Genomic DNA, 23,956 nt, shown 5'->3' with positions numbered 1-23,956 from the left:
CACAAGAATTATGTGGCTTGGGGCAACTTATCTTCCTTTCAGGGTCTCTGTTTCCTTGTTTGTAAGGTGATAGGGTTTGGCACTTCAGCAAAGAGCCCCATGTCAGGCCTTTCCAGTTCATCTAACCAGTTTTTCTTGAAATTTCTTTCTATTGCTTTGATCTCCATGTTTCTTTGATCTCCATGTTTCTTCGGTCTCCTGGTTCTACTCTGACCATCCCATCTCAGCCTGGCCTTTGTGGGCTCTTCCACTTACTTGGCTGTTTGTTGTGGTGCCCTTGGGCTATGAAACTCTTTTCTATACCTGAGGCACCCTGCACTTAATATATTTTTTAAAAATCTGCATGGATTTTTCTCCCTACTATACTCTAAAATCTTTGTGGGATCATTTGTTCATTGTTGAATTTTAAATATCCAGTGCCTGACATGAAGGAAGATCTTAAGTGTTTACTGAATGCAACAAAATGGTCTATGATTCTGCTACTTTAGATGTCCTTTGATTAGCTTCCTTTTGACTAATTGATAACAGAGGCAGACTTGCCACAGATTTTACTGGAATTCTTACATGAGAACAGGTGTTTCCTTTTCCAAGTGAATTAGTTCCTTCTGATCCTTCTGAGTACTATCATGGAAATTAGGAGTAAACTAGAGGCAGGGGTTGCCTTATTTGGAAGCAAAGGCAGCTGCCCCTGGCCCCTGAATAGAACTAGTCCTGTTGGTAATTTTAGACCTTGCACGGGTAAGAGAAGATGGGCAAGAGGGAGATTCATGACAAAAGAAACCTTGAAGTAAAAATCAGGGCAGGGGAGAAATCATGGAGTTAATTGTTCCAGAGTTCTTCAGTGTGCTTTCTCATGGTCAGATGTTATAATTTTCTGGAGAGAATCAGTGTGGGTTGGGGGTAGGGAGTGGGGGTGGAAGCTTTCTTCAGGTCCATGAAGCACAGTCACAGCTCCCGACTGGGGAAGTAGGGAGTCAAGGGAGGGACAAGGAAGTAGGCATTGAGTATGATGGGCTTCACAGGCCATTGCCAAGAGGACAGGACCATGACTTAGGCAGTGGGCTACTGAATAGCCTATGAACTAAGTTCTAGCTTTGAGAACATGTTTTCCCTTTGTCTAAAATGCACGTACTCCATTTCATAACAACTTGTTGAAATCCTACCTGCTTTTGAGGGTCCCATAAAAAACCACCTTTTTCATAAAAAGCCCTTCTATTTCCTCCCTAACTGATTATGACTTCCTTTGACCTTTATTATACTGCAATTTCCCTTTTCTTCTGTTGTATATTGACCTTACTGAATTCCTCTAGTTTAGAGGCTCCACCTGTGTGTTTATATCTGTACTCTTAATGAAAAGAACTATAATTTGGAATTATAAAAAGGCTGCACTGTTCTTGCCATCCCTAAGCAGACATTTGACACACATTATGGATCTGATTATGCAGGAGATGAAATGGGGCAGGATTCATTTCTCTGAAGCCCTGTATCTTCTACAAAGGGTTGGCATCTGTGAGAACAGGGTATGTCAGATGTCCTGTCTTCTCCTTCATGCTTGCCTACAAATGCTCATTCATTATGAGTATACCACTTTTTTGTTGTTCAAGGAGACAACAGTGTACAGTTGACTTACTCAAAATTACTGTCAGTTGTACCCAACGGAGCTGGGCTGTCTGGTCACCTATTATTGCCATTTCACACCTCGAAGGAGAAGTGGGTGGGAGGGTGGGTGGCCATGGAGGTGGAGGACAGTGACATGAGACATATATTCTGACCCATTTTAATACTATGCTGTCCATTTTACAGAGACATCATTCTTATTGAGTTCTGATGTTTTATAGCACATGCAGTGTGATCTTGCTTATAACTTAGCACTTACTTTTATGTAAGAATTGTGAATTTAATGTAGAGATAATATAATATAGTGGGTAAACATGTAGGAATGGGAGCCAGGGGCCAGGATGCTTGAGTTCAAATTTTGAGACTACCACTAACTGTGTGACATCAAGAAAGTTATAGCCTTCTCTGTGCCTCAGTTGCTCCTTTTGAAAAATAGATACTAAGCTACTCATCTCTTTGTGCTAGTTTGAAGTCCAAGTGAATTCAGGCATAGATAGCACTTAGGACAGTATCTGGCACATAATAAGTGTTAACTAGTTAGTAATAGTGCCACTGTATACCTTTTGTTAGTTTTAACATAATTCCTATTTCACTTATTTTGTTGGTATGAAGTATATGAAGCATTTCTAAACCACAGGAATTATGTCATGTGGAGACTATATTTTGATCCATGAATAATGTGGCTTCTTCTAGTGTGACTAGTACTTAAATTTATGAAAACAAAAGGACGGACCTCCATGGGGTCACCAGGTTATTCATGTGACCAGAACATCTAAAAGAGACTTACGTACTTTCTGAGATTGAGTATACCATGAAAAAAGTGTTATTTATCAATGTCTACATTCTCTGTGATATAAATAAGAACAAAAAATATCTTTTGGAGTTCTCCACTGATAAACTTTTTACTTTAAGAACTACTTTGGCTTTAAGAGTTTCAACAGGTGGCAGCAAAGTGTATTTAACTAAAATTTAAATGATTAGCTGTTTTGAGGGGAACTAATTTTCCCATATGCATTTTCAGAACATTAGTTTATAATACATGTAGATGAAGTTATTCAGGTTCCCCCCCCCTCTTTTTTCCCCTAAAGGGTAGCTCTTGTCAGGCTTTTCTTGAAATCAGAAGTCATTGAAATATTTAAGGATCTACCCACCAATGAAGTTACTGTAACAGGTAATCTAATGATTAAAGATATTCTTTGGACAAAACTTGGTTTCACAGGGCTTTTGTAAGCCTAGAAATAATGTATGTATGTATGTATGTATGTATATACATATATATTATTCAATATTATTTTAAACTATACATTATTTTTTAAATCTAAACAGCTGAGGAAATCAGCGAGAGATCTACAGATACAGACACTGTGGAATGCCAGCTATGCCCGGATGCCCAAGATCCTTCTGATGCCTGAATTTCCTGTGCATTTGCAGATAACAACAGAGACAAGAGACCTCTGGGCACAGATAAAATCTATAATGATAAAAAGGATTTAAGTGTATAACAACATCAGTTCAAGGGATAGCAGCCAGTGGTGAACTCCTAACCATAGACTTTCTACCCAGTGTTGGGGTGCTTGATGGCTGATTGGGGCGGACTCTATGTTAGGATTTCCATAGGGGACAATGCCCATTATAGACTTTGATGGCAGCTTGTGAGGTCTCAGCGGGCCCATGTTCTCTCCCTGGAGGGAAGCTGGGTGATCTTATGAGTTCTGACCATGCAGTAATTACCACAGTTTATTAATTTTTATTGTATTTTTTTCCATTAAGATTTAGTCCCCTTACAACACCCTTCACATCATCACCAGCATTTGTTGTTTGTAGATTTATTGATGATAGCCTTTCTGATAGGTGTGAGACGATTTCTTATTGTGGTTTTAATCTGTATTTGTCTGATAATTGGTGATGTTGATCATCTTTTAATATGCCTATTGGACATCTGTATGTTCCCTTTGAATAAGTGTCTATTCAGGTCCTTTGCCCATTTTTTTAACTGGGTTGTTTGTTTTTTTTGGTGTTGAGTTTTGTAAGTTCTTTATAAATGTTGAATACTAACCCCTTATCAGATGTATTGGTGAATATGTCCTCCAATTCCATGGGTTGTCTTTTTATTTTATTGATTATTTCCTTTGCTGTGCAAAAACTTTTTAGTTTAATGTAGTCCCATTTGTTTATTGTTTTTCTTTTGTTTACCTTGTCTGGGGAGGTATATCTGATAAAATATTGCTATGAACTATGTTCAAGATTTTGCTATGTTTTCTTCTAGGATTATTATGGTTTCTGGTCCAACATTTAAGTCTTTAATCCATTTTGAATTTATTCTTGTTTGTGGTATAAGAAGGTGGTCTAGTTTCATTTTTCTGCACATATCTATTTTTCCAACACCATTTATTGAATAAACTATGTTTAGCCCATTGTATGTGCTTGCTTCCTCTCTCAAACACAAGGAAACATTTGTTTCAAGGTATCTTTTGATTTCTTCTTGATTTTGTTGTTGACCCATTCACTGTTTAATAACATGTTATTTAGCTTTCATGTCTTTGTGTATTTTTCAATGTTCTTCTTGTGACTGATTTCTAGTTTCATAGCATTGTGGTTAGAGAAGGTGCTTTACATATTTGAATCTTCTTAAATTTATTGAGACTTGTTTTGTGTCCTGACATGTGTTCTATCCTAGAAAATGTTCCATGTGTATATTCTGCTCCTTTGGGGTGAAATGCTCTGAAGATACCAATTAAATCCATTTAATATAGTGTGTCACTTAAGGCCACTGTCTGCCTGAAAAATCTACCCATTGAAGTCAAAGGGGTGTTCAAAACCTCAGCTGTGACTGTATTTCTGTGGATCTCTCCCTTCATGTCCATCGAGATTTGCTTTACATATTTAGGTGCTCCTATGTTAGGTATGTAAATGTTTGCTAGGGTTATGTCCTCTTTGATCATTCCCTTTATCATTATGTAGTATCTTTCTTTGTCTCTTATTATAACCTTGGTTTTAAAATCTACTTTGTTAGATATAAGTATTGTTACCCCAGCTTCTATTTCCTCTCCATTTGCATGAAATATCTTTTTCCATCCCTTTACTTTTAGTCTGTGTCGATCTTTTGATCTGAGACGGTTCTCTTGGAAGCAGCATATATATGGGTCTTGTTTTCTCATTCATTCAGCTACCCTCTTTCTTTTGGTTGGAGCATTCAAGCCATTAAAATTTAAGGTGATTATTGATAGATACATATGTAGTGCCATTTTATTGTTAGACTGTTTTCCTCTCTTTTTTTTCTTTCTGGTTTTCTTCTTCATCCTCTTAAAGCAAGCCCTTTAACGTTTGTTACAGTACTACTGATTTGTTGTTAACAATCTCCTTTACCTTTTTCTTTTCTGGGAAGCTCCTTATTTCACCTTTGATTTTAAATTATTGCCTTGATGGGTAAAGTAGCCTTGGTTGTAGGCCCTTTCTTTTCATTACCTTGAATATTTCACGCCACTCCCTTCTGGCCTGAAATGCTTCTGTTGAGTAATCCGATGACTGTCTAATTGGTGCTCCTTGTATGTAATGTCTGCTTTTCTCTTGCAGCTTTTAGGATTTTCTCCTTGTCTTTAAGCCCTGTCAATTTAATTATGATGTGTCTTGGTGTAAGCTTCATTGGGTCCAACTTGTTTTGGACTCTCTGAGATTCCTGGAATTTTGTGTCTTGTCCCTTCATCAGATTAGGGAATTTTTCCATCAATATATCTTCTAACAGGTTTTCAACCTCTGCTCGCTCACTTCTCTGTCTGGTATACCCATGATGCAGATATTGTTATACTTCATGTTGTCCAAAATGTTTCTTAAGCTCTCCTCATTTTTATTTAAATTATTTTTTCTTTTTATACTTGCTCTGCCTGATTTTTTTTTCTATCTTGCCTTCCAAATCACTGATTTGATCCTCTGCTTCATCTTACCTACTCTTTATTCCTTCCAGTGTATTATTTATTTCAGATATTGCATTCTTTATTTCTGACTGGTCTTTTTTTATGTTTTCTATGTCTTTTTTCATGCTGTTGAGTATCCTTATAATCATTACTCCAAACTATCTGATAAATTGCTTGCCTCTATGTCATCTAGTTCTTCTGGAGATATCTCTTTTCCTTTCTTGGGGCCTGTTTCTTCATTTACCCATTTTGGCTGCCTCTTTGTGTCTTTTTCTATGCAAGACTGTGTTGCAGGACAAAGTCAACCCCTGCCTGTGACTGGCCCTGAGCACCCTGTTTGGAGCTATCAGTGATCCACAATGTGTGGCTCTCTCTGCTGGGCATATTTGTGTACAGAAAGTACCAGGCTGCATATCAAGCTAGGTTTTATCAGCACCATGCCCAGGGAAGGGTCAGCTGAAGTCCCAGAGGTTCCAGAAATCTGCCTCTGCCTGCAGGCTTTCTGTAGGATTAATCAGTGAATGTCTTCCAGCTACACTCCTCAGCAGCAGGACTTTAGCACCAGAAGGTGGAGCAGAGAAATTCCTGTGGGCAGGGCTATTGCTTCCCCTCAGGCTGATGCCATCTGGAGAAGAGTGCTCTGCCTTATCAAGATGGCCTATGCAGTATGGGCGATGACTCAAGACATGGATTCTGGTGGCTGTTCCTTCAGTTCTTTCCCCACAGCCACCAGTCCCAGACTCTCCTCACACATCTCTAGTCCACTCTGCCCTCCTTCTGCCATAGCCCAGGGTAAGAGACTGCAAGTGGAATTTTGTATACTGGCCCTTTAAAAGACTCTCCGCATCTCCATCCATCTCTTCCTGGCAGACAGAAACCCCACTGCTTTTCACAGCCTTATGTTATTTGGGTTCTTTTTACAGTTCTGTTGCTGTAGGCTGGGCAGCTCAGTTTGAGGTCTAGACCCCACCCTTTTCAGGGGGTCCCCCCTGGCTGCCGAAATATATCTCCAGCACTTCAGCTTCTCTCTTGCCCACGGGAGCCCAGCCAATCTTCTCATGCCTCCTCTGTACTCCCTACCAGTCTCATTGTGTTGATATGTCTTCTCTCATCTGTCCATGATTATAAGGCTTCTCTCCAGCTAGTGTTCAGTTGGTTATTTAGGATGATTTTTCTGTAATTTAGTTGTAATTCCAGTTTGGGCCTGGTAGGAGGTTAGTGTAGCTTCCACTTACTCCTCAGCCAACTTGGATATCTCAGCACAGTTTACTAAACTTTTAACTAATTATGATTTTTCTTCATACTATACAGCAAAATGAATCATGTTCAAACTTTCATAAGCATTATTCTTTTCTAATTCCAAATAACTCTCTTATGTAGTAAACTTGGAAAATATTACTCATAACTGAAGGCATCAAATGACATACACATTATAAAATATATAGCTTATTTTATTTTAGCTAAAGGAGCTTCTAAGATAAAGAAATATTAGTAGGATTATATAAATGAAACATGTGTAAACACATTATTTGACATAAAAACTTCAAGGACTCTTTCTTACCTCAAGAATGGGACACATAATTTCTGCTGTGACATCACCATAATTCTTACAGAATTTATAGAATGCCTCCAGGTAAGACTTAAAAAGAAGAAAGATCATAAAACAATAAGATGAATATATGCTCCTTTTGGAAATTTCCAGGTCAGTTTTTCATGGCTTATTAAATGCTTTTAAGGAAGTTGAATCACTTCTCCCATCGACCCACATTTTAGAATAAATTTGGAAGAAATTTTCTTATTAAAGTACATTGCACAATATGAAAAAAGAACTCCATGAAAGAACAAAATTGTATTTATCATATCTTATAATTACTTACGAGCACTTTTTTGAATGGATCATGAAATCTCATAGGGTTAGTTGTTGCTATTCTAGCAAGAGTGCCAAATTCTTTTACGAGCTCAATAAATAACACTCTATTTGGCCCAGTATATACATTTCATCTTTCAGGAGATGCATTTGAGGTCACTTTGAGCATGGAGGATATGATGGGAAGGCAGTATCTGGGCTGCTATCAGCCTCTCTGTGCTTGAGTCCCAATACTACTACTCACTAGTGAACTGACTTCAACCAAGTCTCTTCACCTTCATGCTTCCATTTTCTCATCTGAGGAATGGAGATAGCACAGTTTTGCTGGATGGATAGAGTGAGTTAATGCATACAAATTACTTTGAATGGTGCCTTCTGTTAGCTATATTTGGGATGCTTCTTGTAAGTCCATACATCTCTTTAACATTCAGTGCTTTTAAGAGGACCATGTTTCAGCATACCGTGCTATATTTATGGCATGGCTGTCTATATATATTCAGCTACTCTGTGAGAATGAGCAAAGACTATGGTGTACAAGTGAAAAGACAGAGTTCACTCAGCCTTTATTATAGAGATCCTCAGATAATGGCAGTACAGTTCAGACAGACAGTTGGCCAGTCCATGAAAAGCGGTACAGATGATGTCATGTGCAGTTTGTCATCTTGATATGCTGTCCACTCTCAGTAGATTACCATTGTATGGACAGGGACTCTTTCACAGTGTGAAAGAGAGTGTGAACTCTATACAACAGGAGGTTTACTATAAATGCTGGTTGTTCTCAAATTCATCAATTGACACCTTTTATGTTCTAGGCAAAGAGGTGGGAACACAGAGAAAAATAAGGTGTTACTTCCTCTCAACAATCTTCTGGTTGGGAAAGCTGACATGTATGTACACTCCAAATATGCCTCACTTCATATTTGCAGGACTTGGCTAATGGGTAAAGTCACTTCTAATAAAAAACTCTGGTTATAAAATGTTATGTAATAAAGAAAAACATACTATATAGGAAACAGTTACCTTGTACAGTTTATTGCGCAGTATTTCAATATTCAGTTCATCTAATGTATTTTCAGACATGCAGTCTTGAAAGAATGGAGCTGAGAAGAGAAGTCATTGTATAAAATAAGTTAATCAGAAGCATGATTACAAACAGTAGGAAATGTCTCCTGAATGCACTGCCTCATGCTCACTAGTGAACATTGGACAGTGGAGTTTCAATCCATAGATGCAAGCAACCTAATAGTACTAATGGCAATAGGAGTGACTGTTTATGAAGCATTTACTATGTGTGAGCCTTACACTACACACAAGATACACTTTAACTGAGTTAATCTCCACAATGCTTGGAATTGTTCACTTCAAGGCTCACTTTCTGAAGTCTCCTCATTATCAAATAGAAATACTTAACATTTGTGACGTTACTATGTGCCAAACTTTGAGTTGTACTTATTTAGTGTCTTCTTTTCTTTTCAAAACTCTAAAATGGGGGAAATAAGGGAAACTGAACTGCCCCATGTCATTTTGTTGGGACGAGGCAGAGCCCAGCTTCATGCTTACAGATATCTGATTCCAGACCCATCTTCCTTCCTCTGTGACCTGCACCCTTAGCATTTGACACTTGATGACACTTTTTTCTATTTTTATTGTCCAAAATGGCAAGTATTTTGACAAATGATCAACAGTGTGTTGCTACTATCCAAAATTTCCTAATGATAATGCTTACAATATTGTCCCATTAGCATTTTGAATGCTACTTCAGGTCATTTGACAGACGTTCCTGAGCATCTCAGAAAAATGGCATTCCTACACTTTCCAAAACAAAATGTTTCCTATAATTTAAAATAAAAGGAGAAGGCATTAATCCTAAAAAACAGGTACAAAATTAATGTTTTGAAAAATTACAAGTTCTATCATTTATTTGCTGTGGTGTAGTACAAAGTACAAAGGTTTGGAGTTTGGGAGATGAGTCTCAGCTCCTTCTTAGCTACAAATGGTTTGTAGAAGACCCTTGCAGATATTGGCTTGACCAAAAAGTTTATTTGTCTTTTTCATAAGGAGGCTCTGGTAGTGCATAGCTGTCTTCAACTTCATTAGAAAACAATTTTGTTAGACTCTATTGTGACAGCTGTCATAACAGCATGGATTTAAAAAAAATCAAAATTTGTGAATTTTTGTGTACTATTTTAATATTGAAGATGGAAGAAAATACATGTTTTATCCATATTATGCTTTATTATTTCAAGAAAGGTAAAAATAGAACTGAAATGCAAACAACAACAACAACAAAGATTTGTGCACTGTAGGGAGGAGGTGCTGTGACTGACTGAATGTGTCAAAAGTGGTTTGTGAAGTTTTGTGCTGGACATTTTTTGCTGTATGATGCTCCACAGTTGAGTCGACCAGTTGAAGTTGATAATGATTAATTCAGACGTTAATTGAGAACAACCAGTGTTATACCATGTGGGAGATAGCCGACATAGTCAAAATATCCAAATCAATAAAGTTATTGGTGAAAGTGAAAAACGTGTCTTTTATTTTATGGAAAAAACACCAAAGGACTTTTTGGCTAACCCAATAACTTCATTTGTCTTGATCTGAGAAATTAGGGGGCTGGCCTAGATGTTTCCTTTATGTTCCTTCCACTTTTGGCAATCCCTATAGAATGACACTTGAGTACATGGGAAAAACTGTGATTTGGGTATATACTTCTTAATGACAGTGACAGCACTCAAAGGAAGCTATAGCATCACGTCCACATTCATACCTAAGGGCGTTTCCACCAGGACTGCATTGAAGAGATCAGAAGGTGTCTCTGCGATGTTGACTGCTTCCATTTCTGTGAACTGGCCCAGCGGGTGGCACTTCCTTAGAATTTCCTTCACAGACTTTTTCTGCAAGGTGCCATTCATCAGTAGAATCACATTGTCGATCATGTAACTGCACCTGGTGTAGAAGAAGGTTTGGTCGTTAGGAAAATAACTGCATCCTGAAAACCCTTCTCCATTTTCCCCACCATTATCGTCTCACACCTCCCCTCTGGTTACTGTCAGTTTGTTCTTAATTTCAATGTCTCTGGTTATATTTTGCTTACCTGTTTGTTTTGTTGATTAGGTATAAAGGATACCTAATCAACAATGGACAAAACCAAAGGGGGGTAGGATCAAGGGTGAGAAGTGGGGATGGCTTGGGTAGGGGGTAGTGGTGGGGGGAAAATGGAGACAACTGTACTTGAACAACAATTAAAAAATGTGAAAAAAAAGCCATAACAGGAAACTCTGAAAAAAAAAACTGCATCCAAGTAAGATGCACCTCACTCACTGGTAAAACCAACCATCAGGCCTTATTGCTTTGGTTAGGGAAATATGTGAGTCTCTTCATTTTGAACTCTGGGATGTGAGAGATGTGGGTGAGTAAATATCTGACTGCCTAGGGTGCCAGAGTTACAAAAACCATATCCAGTGTTATAATAACTGATTAACAGTATAAGAAGATGACCCCTGCAGGTAACTGTCACATGGGTGGTGTGGGGGTGAGGGTATAAGGTGTCTGCTTTGTCAAGATGGGTGGAAAATGGGCTAAATAAGTTGAGAAATACAGATCCAGGGTGTTTTATTTGACTTTGAAAACTGAACATTTAAATCTGTGATGAAGCCCAGCGTTAAGGATTCAAAGTTTAAAATATTTAAAAATAATTTTAAAAAGTTAAATATATTTTATTAAATACTTAATATTTATTTATTGAAAAGATTCTGTATTATTCTCTTCCTGTGAGACCAGATGGTGAACTTTGTAACTGTGTCACCCCACCCACCCCGCCCTTTCCCTAGGACTTCTGATTCATATTTTATTGATTCCTTACTCATGTGAGCCCTGCTGGGATCCCAATGCTTGCTCACTCATGGGCTTAGCACCACCCTTTCCCTAGGACTTCTGATTCATATTTTATTGATTCCTTACTCATGTGAGCCCTGCTGGGATCCCAATGCTTGTTCACTCATGGGCTTAGCACCTGGGACAGTCTAAGCACTGAGGTCGAGAAATGACAGAGACACAGACCTTTCTTCACAGAGGGTCCAGTTTGAGGGAGGTATTTGGTACAGAATCCACTAGAATAAATTGCAATGATGTTCACACACTCTGCCAAAGAAATGACAGGGTAGTTTGGGGGTGCAGAGCCAGCTGTCAACTTGTCTGGGACCAAACTTCCCAAGGAAGCATGGTCAAGCTGAAACCTGTAGGATGAGTAGCCACCCAGGCAGACAACTGGGCAGTGGGAAGTGTTTCCAGGCAGGAGGACATTTGTCTAGGCCTGCGTACAGGTGTCAGGCCAAGGTTGGGCACACAGTCCTGACAATGAAGACGTTGGAGTATGGCAGTTAGGGTTGACAGGAGATGCAAATGCCTGTAAACAGAAGGGGCATTGTGGTCTATGTGGAATATGGATTACACAGAAGGAGAGGTAAATGCTTACATAGTAAGGTGCTTTACACAAGTTATTTTATTTAATCATGACAACACCACCATGGTGACAATAGGTAATATCTTCCCCATGACATGGCTACCAAATGAGGGACCTGAGAAGCAAACTCTGGATTTTCCCTCTGAGCCCTAACCTGTGCTGCTTAGTGGTTGAGGGTGACAGAAGTCTCAGGCTGTGGAACCGTTAGCTGGGAGAGAGCATTGGTGGGGGAGCAGTGCTGTCGGGGCAGGTTTGAGATAGGATGAGTTCAGCGTGTCTGGGAGCTATCCAGAGGTGATGCCTAGTAGCCCACCAAGCCCCAGTCCTGAGCCAACAGTGGACACAGACACCAGTAGGGGTGTCAGGAGGTGTGGTTTCAGGTGAAGGCATCATCATTGGAAATTATAGCCTAGTGTGAGTAGAGTTCTTTCCTGAGAACTCTGGGGAATCCCAACATTTAAGGACCTTGATGGAACCTGAGAAGGGCTGATAGTAATAGGAGAAAAGCCAGAGCAGAGAATTCTGGGAAGTTCTAGAGTTCTAGGAAGAAGGCACCGGAGCATCAGAGGCCAAGGGGAAGTACAGGCAGACAATGAAGTGTCCACAGGATACAGCCACTAAAACGTCACCTGAGAATGCAGGAAGGACACCTTCTCTGGACTTTGTGGAATGGGGAGGAAAGAGACAGAAACCTGGTGCCTGTGTGTTTAAAATGAGTGAGAAGTAGAGTTGAAACAAACAGAGTTCAAACTACAAGCCAGCCTTAAAGGAAGGGGAAGATAATGGTATGAACACTCAGCAGTCAAGGGGATGGTTCACTTTCAGTTTAGGTATTTGTTTTTTTAAGATGAGAGAGAAATGAAGATGTTTAAGTGAAAGGTTGAGGTGTTGGTCTGAAGAGCAAAAGGACAGCCAGTGGGTGAGTCGAGGTCCTCTAGTGAAGTGACAGTGATGGGACTCAATCACTACCATAATCCGGACTTGGAAATAATACCTTTTACTGGCATGTCTTGGAGTCAGGCTGCATGGCTGACTGACTTCCTGTGCAAGGATGTACTCCCTGCTGGGAAAGAGTCTCCTTCATGGTGGGGCTTTGCAGTTTGCCCCAGTGAAAAGTCTAGCTAAGGAAGTTTTGAAGCAGGAATTACCTCTTTACAAGACTATAAAGTTTCTTCACCTCCCGAACAATAGAGCCAAATGTAGACATTATGGAATTTTAGAATCCTTCTCTCTTGAAAATGATATTCCAATGGAAGTGCTTATCTTTAACTGCCTCTGTAGGGCCCAAAAGCTATTACCTTAGAGGGCAGCTGCCAGTACTTAATAATCCTTAGCAGACATTTCATTGTTGTGACATCATCCCTGCAATGTAGACATGAGCTGCCAACATTCCCAATCTGCAGATGACTATTGAGCCAATGTCGATGGCCAACCAATGTCACTCGTGTGTGCGGATGTGCACAAGGGTATACTGAGTATTGTTATCTTATATAGCAAAGAGCTATGGAGATCATATTCTGGTTTATTTCAACTTATTATTTAAGTGGCCTTGTTTCTAAGATGGGACAGTAACACCAGTTCTCATAGTGTTATTCAGGAAATGAAATGAGAACACAGCCTATATCAGGGACAGGAGAGGGTGGTGTTTCTCCTATCCTCCCCCTCATCTCCTTGACACATATGCACCAGGTATTTAATAATCATTGGCTCTCTGGGGTGACAGGAGATATGGCCCAGAAGACAGTTTACTTTCTCCAGACTAATCTTTACAGATCCTCAGGGCCATTCATATGATGGTTAGCAATGAAATCAATGCTAATAGTGCCTGAGTAATTTTTGAGCTTAAAACCAGCTGGGAATTCACCTAGTTCGAAGCACTGATGTTTTGGGTACCTGTGCTCCTAAGTGGTGTCAGACCCAGGATTAGTGCCTCTTCAACCAGATGAATTTCTTTCCTACTCATGCTGCAGAGTCTACAATATAGACAAGCATCCTCATTTATAGCCTCTCCTAAATATTATATTCTATAACTGATATGGTACCTGAAGGAATCATGAAGTCACCTAAAATTATGATGGAGAAGGTGACTCAATTTCAAAAATATCAGGTTGTAAAATAATTTTTTTAAATGGCAACTCTTGAGGTTTTTACTATGTGACAGGCATATGTACATGTTCTCACCCAACTTCACAATTCAGTGCTGTACATACCATGATAATCACCACTTCACAGGTGGGAACCTGAGGCTGAGAGGTGTTTACAACTTGTTCCAGGTTCCTGTGTGAAAGAGGCAATGTCGGACCTTAAAGCCAAACCCTGGCTCCCTGTTAGGTTCAGATAAAACAGCTCAGGCCAGAAAACACTTTGACATTTCCTTTTTGGTCTTAGAGCTACTCTTTCTCCTTTGCACCCAATATTGTTTGAAGATCTTGAGAGGAGCTATAATACCTTTCCTGTTGATAAACTTTCAAATTGTGGGCTAATGGAACAGTTGTGAAAAGGCCAGATGATGGAGAGCCATAGACTTGGAGTGTTAAAAGAACTGTTCTATGGTTAAAACATTGAGTACTTAAGTGTCATTAAGTAGCTTGGAGAAATGCCTGTCTTGCATGAGACAGAATAGAAATGTCTTCTAAGAGCACAGTTTGGTAAAGCTCAAATAAGTCCAGAAGAAATGTGTCAGGTTCTTTATGAAGACACAGTTACCAAGGGCAGGAGTCAAAGCTGGAGGGTTTTGCACATCCTTTCAGGCTTCTGTAGTCAGACCTTGGGCTGAGTTTGACCCTGCAATACCTGCCCTCCCCAAACCATAGAGATATTCAAGGTATACAAAAAGGAAGACATTCATCCATGGAAGGTCACAAGGGAAACGGAGATTTCAATACATTTGTAGAACATTTGAAACAGATAGAATCTTATTGGTGGGTGAGAACAAAGAACAGCCATGGATCAGAATGTACATATGACAAAGCAGCTGCAGTGTTGGGAAATTTCCAGGGAAGTGTCAAGCTTGGCAGGCAGGGTTGGGTTGTAAGGCAAGGGGTTGGGGTAGTTAAGTGGAAAGGGCTGACTATCACTGTCTTTTCATGGTCACATTCAAATGAAACCATGCACATAACAATGGTGTGTAAATCCTAGTTGTCAATGTAGAAGAAACCCAGGCTTTGAAGCAGATACACCTAACTCTGAACCCAGCAATGACTTACAAATGAGAGCTCCATCTCCGCAATCTTAAAATGGAAATATTTCTTCACCTGCAAGTGGTGGCATCAGGTTTGCAATACGTATGAGTGCCTTGGTAGAGTGACTTGATCAAGGAGGCTCATACACTCTCAGAGGAGGATGTTTTCCTATAAACTGGACTTTGGAGGAACACGAGCAGAAAACTATAAGCCATATAACCTCTCATGTAAAACTTTGCCATATTTATACCCTTATTAAGCCCAAGATTTCTATATCTCTGCAGATTTACACTTAGTTCTACGCAACAGAATCCTTTCTAAATTTACCTGTTGCTCTTAGAAGATAAGGGGTTATTATTAATTCCGGTGTGGTATGGAAGACTGGACTGTCCACGAGAGCATAAATCATGTTACCTGTTGCAATATTAGTCCAAAGTCTCACTTATATGTATTTTATAAAACTTGTTACCATCCTGTTTTACATATTGTAGCCTTAGAGTTACCCTTGTGTGGTGGTGGTTGTTGTTGTTGCTGTTATTTTTATTATTATTATTATTATTATTTTAATCCTTATCTTAGGATATGTTTATTGATTTTTAGAAAGAGAAGAAGAGAGAGAAACATTGGTGTGAGAGAAATATTGATTGGCTACCTCCCACACACATCCTGACCAAAGATTGAACCCACAATTTAGGCATGTGCTATATGATGTTTCCTTTAAGATTTCTGAGCATTAAAAGTTTTAATGTTATCATTTTGGGAATGTAATTATTAATCTCAGAACAACGCTTGTTAATTAGTCATAATTCATGTTAATTGCTTTCAGATATAAAAAAGCCTGACCCCTGTGTCAGATGGAGGTTTTTCAAGACATAGCCTGAACATCTCCCTTTGGGTGTGACTGTTTAGCAAGTAATTTGGTAAACTTAGTGATTATAACAGATTCATTTCTAAAAGCATTGTGACTTGCCCTGGCTGGTATGGCTCAGTTGGCTGGAGCATCGTCCTGTTACTGAAAGGTCGCCCATTTCAATTCTCAGTCAGGCCATATGCTCAAGTTTCAGGCTTGATTCTGACTTGATCCCAGTTGGGGCAGCCTATTAGTATTACTCTCTCGAATAGATGTTTCACTTTTTCCCCTCCCATTTCTCTTGAATTATAATAAAATAAACCTTCAAAAAAAATAAAAGGATTGTGACTACATCACAGGGGCCATCAGGTTTCTTTCCACCTGAGAGGCTGGGTCTGTAACACATTATGCAGTGTTCTCAGTGCTGACTCTGTGCCAGGTGACCAGAATGATGTGCTGTTTGCCACGCCATACTTGTCCATGTGGAAAATGCAGTTATAGGGACAGGGACATAAAATGCATAATCCGGAGTCATTGTTCATGGAAAGGATTGGGGTGTGTGTGAAGTATATCTGGTGCATGTTAAATAATTTCATTCCTCAGTGAAATTCCATAAAATGTGCTGATCTAGTCCTGACTGGTGTGGCTTAGTTGGTTGAGCATTGTCCCACAAGGTGAAGGTGGTTGGTTTGATTCCTGGTTTGGGCACATGCCTAGGCTGTGAGTTTGGTCTCCAGTGGGGGTGCATGTGAGAGGCAGCTGATGGATGCTTCTTTCTCACATCAGTGTTTCCCTCTCTGTCTTAATCCCTCCCTTCCCTTCTTTCTAAAAAAATAAATAAATAAAATCTTTAACAAAATTAAAAAAATAAAATGTGCTAATCTACCCATAACAACCCCTACAGTTCCTCCTTGTGACCTGGACAGTAGGGTTGGAAGTCTTTTCCAATGTGTTCATTTTCAAATGAAAGCTTTCCTTGATTACATTGGTGAACGTGTGTTGTATTCCAGGTTCTTTCAATCTAACACTAACTCCATGGGCTCACCTGGGACAGCCCAACCATTTGGTCTGATTTGCTAAATAGGTTATTGAGATTTAGAGAATATCCCCATAAACCTTCTGCTTCCTCCTGAAATTTGACATTTCGAGTAACATTTCTTACTTATCTGAAATTTTCCTTTTTTAGATAGAGAAAAGTGAAAAACAAAATAATTGTAAAAAGTAACTAATTTTGTTCTCAGACTCATTTTTTCTTCTCACAAAATAAAATACTGAAAAATTACTTGGAAGTCAGCACTCCTTATAACAGCATGTTTTAGAACAAGAATGCCAACCACTAGGCACTTCCCAGACTCTTGGAACCTTTAGAAAATTTTCTTCTAGTACTTCAGATTCTCTACAATCTTGCTCTAACCTGAAAGGTCACATTAAACATTCCTCCAATTTATTCATCCTTTTCTACATCAGTTTCTTTGTTTCTACTTTCTCTAAATATAGGAGCTTCTCTTCCCTGTTGATTACTAAAAGTTGAGATCTTTCCCATCCTTTAAGACTATAATCAAATGCCACATTTTTATTAAACTTTTAAAATGTCTCCAGCTAGAAGTGATTTATTCCCTGTAAATTTTTGTGTTTATATTTATCCTGGGTTGGAATCAATTCTCAATATATCATGATGAACATGAAGTATAGTTAGCTTTCATTCATTCACCAACGTTTGTTACATACCTAAGGAGATAAGACCTGGATTCTAAAACTAATTCTGCTACTGTTCAGTCATGTGCTTTTGGGTAAGTCATTTCACATGTTCATCTCAAATACAGATTTAGAGATAAATCCTACCCATCTTTACTAGCTATAATATCCTTAAAGACAAGGACTTTGTTCAGTACATTTTTATGTTCTCCAAGAGGTCTGAACCATGTGTGCACATTACTCAAACATAATGGTGATATTTTTCAATCAATAGATTTTCTTCTCTGTTTGTACAATCATGTTAACTCTGATGTTCCCCAGGGTAAATGGAAGTGAAGCTCGGGGAATTTTACCCCTTTTTAGAGTCATAGATGCCTAGTCCTTGCTTTTTCTGTCCTTTTCTATTGAGGAGAATTATAAATTTAGAGAGATTGCTCCAATGTTGTGCCTCCTCTAGCCATGTTTGTGAATATTACGTAACTCATAGGAAAACACCAATGAGGGATTCTTCTTGTCAGTTCCATGAGCAAACATGTTGAGTGTTTATCGTTACATGTTTTACACCCTGTTGAGAAAAGTGGTGAGCAGATCTCACCTTTATCATACACAAAATACTAGTCATAACAGGTTTGAGAAAATCTTATTTCTTATGGCAAGGAAAGAAAAAAAACACAGTTGAAAGGATAGGAGATAAATAAGTATGAGAGCAATCTGCTAATATCTATCAAATCTAAAATCTGCGTATCTGTTGACAAAGCAGTTTCATTCCTGGGAATCCATCCTAAAGAAGTTCAGGCATGAGAAAGCCCAGATCCATGTACAGTGAAGTCTGTGGCAGCATTAAATGAAATAGCAAAGAAATGAAACCACCTAAGTGGACAAAGTGGGAATGGTTAAATAAATTATGGCATGTGGAAAATAATGGAATATAATACTTGCTTTAAATAAGGTAGATGTATATGTACTATGTAGAAAATTCTTAATAGATTGGGTGAAAAAAGACAAATTGTATGTGATACATATAATATGATCTCCGTGTTCTAAAACAAACAATAAAATCAAATATGTATGTATAATTGTACACATATACAAATATATATTTTTTGTTTACACACATATATAACTTTTCTTACAGGAAAAATTTGGAAAGATAATGCAACAAACTTATGAGTGGTTACCTCTGGTCTTTGGGGAACAGGTACTGAAGTACAGTCTTTATCTGTTTCCTTATTTCTAAAATACCAATAATATTAATGCCATCTGGTAGGATCATTGTACATATTAAATAAATTTAATACACATAATGTGATTATAAGAGTGCTGGCTTATAGTGAATACTACATAAATTAAGGTATTAAGCAAAACCCCCATCCCCACCAATACCCCAAAACAAACAATCTCAGACACAGACAACAGGCGATTACAAGAGGGAAAGGGGTAGGGGTGGCATGGAAAAAGGTAAAGAGGGATAAATGGTGATGGAAGGAGACTTGACTTGGGATGGTGAACACACAATACAATATACACATGATGTATTATAGAATTGTACACCTGAAACCTATATAATTTTATTAACCAATGTCACCCCAATAAAAACAATAAAGAAAAAACAAACCTCTTGCAAATACAGACGGGATCACACACAAGAATAGGTGGAAGCTGAAAACATCAGTATACCTGCTGGAGGAGAAAAACCACCAACAAAGGAACCACCAAAACATAAAAACCCAAGTATAACAAGAGACCCCACACAAACAGAACAAAGGGCAAACATAGAGCATCCAGGCAAGGAGATCAGAGACCACCCACTGAACCTCATAGAATTCCTACAATAGAAGATCACCCTACAAAAACAGCTAGCAAGGTGAAACATCAGGAAGCACAGAAATGAACAAAAAGAGTCACCTAAAATGGGAGACAAAAAAAAGAACATGTAATCAAAAGGAATGGATAAGAGTACCCACTAAAAGAGCTAAATGAAATGGGGAAACCAAACTATCAGATATAGAATTCGAATTAATGGTTATAAAGATGTTCAAGGAACTCACAGATAACTACAAGGAACTGAGTAAGAACTACATCAGCATGAAAAAGGAAATAGAAACTATAAACAAAAACCAGGAAGAAATGAACAATAAAATCTCAGAAATAAAAAACACATTAGAAGGAATGACAAGCAGGGTGGATGAAGCAGAGGGTCAAATCAGCGACTGGAGGACAAGGTAGAAAAAAACACCCAGATAGAGCAAGAAAAAGAAAAGAGGTGCAGAAAGAATGAACAGATGGTAAGGGAGCTGCAAGACAACATGAGACAGAATAATATCCGTATAATAGAGATACAAGAAGGAGAAGAAGAAGAGCAAGGGATAGAAAACCTGTTTGAAAGTAATGATGGAAAACTTCCCTAATTTGATGAGAGAAAAAGTCACACAAATCCAGGAAATACAGAGAGTCCCAATCAAGAAGAACCCAAAGAGGCCCACTTCAAGACACACCATAACTAAAATGGCAAAATTCCAAGACAAAGAGAGAATCTTAAAGGCCGCAAGGGAGAAACAAGAAGAAACGATAAGACTAGCAGCTTAATTCTCAATGGAAATACTCTAAGCCAGAAGAGAATCAAGAAATATTCCAAGTAATGAAAGCCAGAGGCCTGCAACCAAGATTACTCTACCCAGCAAGGCTCTCAATTAAAATAGAAGGCCAAATAAAGAGCTTCCCAGACAAAAGAAGTCTAAAAGCACACAGCTCCACCAAACCAGCTCTGCAAGAGATGCTAAAGGGACTGCTTTAAGAAAAGGAAGGAAAAGAATGAGGGAGAGAAAGGAACACAGGTACTCTGCTGAAAAATGGCAATGAATAAGTACCTATCAATAATAACCTTAAACATAAATGGATTAAATGCCCCAATCAAAAGACACAGAATAGGCAAATGGATAAGAAAACATGACCCACACATATGCTGCCTCCAAGAGACTCACCTCAGAACAAAACACCTATACAGACTGAAAGTGAAGGGCTGGAAACAAATATTCTAAGCAAACAGAAAGGAAAAAAAGCTGGGTAGCAATACTGATATCAGACAAAATAGACTTCAAAAAAAGAGCCATAAAAATAGACCCAGAAGATCACTTCATAATACTCAAGGGAAGAATCCATCCAGGAGACATAAACATTGTAAATATATATGCACTCAACATAAGAGAACCAAATACATAAAGAAAATGGAGGACTTAAAGAAAGATATTGAGAGCAAAATAATTATAATAGGGGATTTCAACACCCCACTTTCTTTTTTAATTTTTTTTTTATTGTTATTCAATTACAGTTGTCTGCATTTTCTCCCCATCCTTCCACCCCACCCCATCCAAACCCACCTCCCTCCCTTGCTTCCACCCTCCCCCTTGATTTTGTCCATGTGTCCTTTATAGTAGCTCCTGTAAACCCCTTTCCCCATTGTCCCCTCCCCACTCCCCTCCGGCTATTGTTAGATTGTTCTTAACTTCAATGTCTCTGGTTATATTTTGTTTGCTTTTTTCTTTTGTTGATTATGTTCCAGTTAAAGGTGAGATCATATGGTATTTGTCCCTCACCACCTGGCTTATTTCACTTAGCAAAATGCTCTCTAGTTCCATCCATGCTGTTGCAAAGGGTATAAGCTCCTTCTTTCTCTCTGCTGCATAGAATTCCATTGTGTAAATGTACCATAGTTTTTGGATCCACTCATTTGCTGGTGGGCACTTAGGTTGCTTTCAGTACTTGGCTATTGTAAATTGTGCTGCTATGAACATTGGGGTGCATAGGTTTTTTGGATTGGTGTTTCAGTGTTCTTAGGGAATAATCCCATCAGCAGAATTGCTGGGTCAAAGGGCAGTTCCATTTTTAGTTTTCTGAGGAAATTCCATAGTGGTTTCCACAGTGGCCTCACCAGTCTGCACTCCCACCAACAGTGCACTAGGGTCCCCTTTTCTCCACATCCTCTCCAACATTTGTTTTCAACACCCCACTTTCAAAAATGGATAGGTCTTCCAAACAAAATATCAACAAGGATATTGTGGCATTGAACCATGTCCTAGATCAAATGGACTTAATTGATATAGAGCCTTTCATCCCAAAGAAGCAAAATACACATTCCGTTCAAATGCACATGGAACATGTGCAAAGAAAACTACAGGCCAATAATGCTGATGAACATAGATACTAAAATGCTCAACAAAATATTGGCAAACCACATCCAGCAATATATTAAAAAGATCATATACCATCACCTAGTGGGATTCTTCCCACGGATGCAAGGATGGTACCATATATTCAAATCAATAAACTTAATACATCACACAAATGAAAGCAAAGACAAAACTCACATGATCATATCAGTACATGCAGAAAAAGCATTTGATAAGGTACAGCACCCATTTATGAAAACACTTAGTGAAGTGGGAATAGAAGGAGCGTTCCTAAACATAATAAAGGCCATATATGAGTGACCTAGAGCCAATATCATACTCAATGGGCAAAAAGTAAAAACTTTCTCACTAAGATCAGGAACAAGACAAGGTTGTTCACTTTCACCACTTCTATTCAACATAGTATTGGAAGTCCTAGCCACAGCAATCAGACAAGAAGAAGAAATAAAAGCCATCCAAATTGGAAAAGAGGAAATAAAACTGTTATTGTTTGCAGATTACATGGTCATAGACATAGAAAATCCTATAGTCTCCATTGAAAAACTGCTTGACCTAGTAAATGAATTGGCAAAACAGTGGGATAAAAAGTCAATATCCAGAAATCAAAGGCATTTTTGTATACCAGCAATGAAACATAGGAAACAGAAATCAGGAAAAAAAGATCCCATTTGATATAGCAACAACAACAAAAAAAACCTAGGAATAAACCTAATCAAGGAGGGAAAAGATTGAATAATAAGTCGTAACACCATGAAAGTCAGAGAGGAGAATATAGGCAGGAAAATCTCAGAATTCCATGCAGCAATATTTCCACTGATATGTCCCCCAGAGCAAGGGACATAAAGGAAAGAATAAACAAATGGGACATCGTCAAAATAAAAAGCTTCTGCATGGCTAAAGAAAACAGCATTAAAATGAAAAGGGAACCAATGGTATGGGAAAACATATTTGCCAATCATACCTCAGACAAGGGTTTGATCTCCAAAATATATAAGGAACTCACATGAATCCACTCTAAGAAGACAAGCAACGCAATTAAAAAATGGGCATAGGACTTGAACAGAGACTTCTCCAAGGAGGACATACAGAGGGTCCAGAGACATCGGAAAAGATGCTCAGTATTACTAGCCATCAGAGAGATGCAAATTAAAACCACAATTAGTTACCACTTCACACCGATCAGAATGGCCATCATAAACAAAGTAACAAACAACAAATGTTGGAGAGGTTATGGAGAAAAGAGAATCCTAGTTCACTGTTGGTGGGATTGCAGATTGGCGTATCCACTGTGGATAACAGTGTGGAATTTTCACAAAAAATTAAAAATGGAACTGCCTTTTGACCTGGCAATTCCACTGCTAGGATTATATTCTAAGAGCTCTGAAACACCAATGCAAAAGAACCTATGCACCCCAATGTTCATAGCAGAATTATTTACAATAGCCAAGTGCTGGAAGCACCTTAAGTGCCCATCAGTAAATGACTGGATCAAAAAACTATTCTACATTTACACAATGGAATTCTACACAGCAGAAAGAAAAAAGGAAGTCCTACCCTTTGAGACAGCATGGATGGAACTGGAGAGCATTATGCTAAATGAATAAGCCCGGCGGTGAAAGAGAAATACCATATGATCTCACCACTAACAGGAACCTAATCAACAAAAGGAACAAGAAAGCAAAGCATAGCCAAAGACGTTGAAATTGAGAACAGGCTGACAGTGATCAGAGGAGAGAAGGGAGGGGATAATGGGGGAAAAGGTTGAAGGGTTACAGGAACAATTATAAAGGACATATGGACAGTAACAATCGGGGGTGGAAACAGGTAAGGGAGGTGGGGATAGCTTGGGTGGTGGGGAGGGTTGGAGGGAAAGGCAGAAAACTGCACTTGAACAACAATAAAAAAAAATACACACGTTCTTCTTTTCCATTAAAAAAAAAATAAAGCAGGACTTCCGGCCAAGATGCGGGTGTAGGCAGACACACTGTGCCTCTTTCCACACCAGAAGAAGGACAACAACAATTTAAAAACAAAACAACCAGAACTGACAGAAAATCGAACTGTATGAAAGTCCGACAACCAAGGAGTTAAAGAAGAAACATTCATCCAGACTTGTAGAAGGGGTGAAGATGCACAGCTAGGTGGAGAGGACATGTGGCAAGGAAGTGGCTGGAGGATCCAGCAA

General features: G+C 38.8%; 1 protein-coding gene across 2 annotated transcripts in view; it reads right to left on the bottom strand.

The window, feature by feature from the left end:
• The window catches only part of ATP6V0D2 (ATPase H+ transporting V0 subunit d2), a 44,806-nt gene that overhangs the window by 3,548 nt on the left and 17,302 nt on the right, over positions 1-23,956 (bottom strand). For both annotated transcript variants that reach the window (XM_024578337.3, XM_053930350.1), the window contains exons 3-5: positions 10,163-10,341; positions 8,416-8,495; positions 7,090-7,167 (exon numbers count right to left, since the gene is read on the bottom strand). In XM_024578337.3, coding sequence (XP_024434105.2) covers positions 7,090-7,167; positions 8,416-8,495; positions 10,163-10,341 — 337 coding nt within the window. The remainder of the gene's footprint in view (positions 1-7,089; positions 7,168-8,415; positions 8,496-10,162; positions 10,342-23,956) is intronic.

The sequence above is a fragment of the Desmodus rotundus genome, chromosome 8 (genome assembly GCF_022682495.2).
Source record: "Desmodus rotundus isolate HL8 chromosome 8, HLdesRot8A.1, whole genome shotgun sequence".
Classification (NCBI taxonomy): domain Eukaryota; kingdom Metazoa; phylum Chordata; class Mammalia; order Chiroptera; family Phyllostomidae; genus Desmodus; species Desmodus rotundus.
This window is presented reverse-complemented; position numbering and strand designations above follow the sequence as displayed.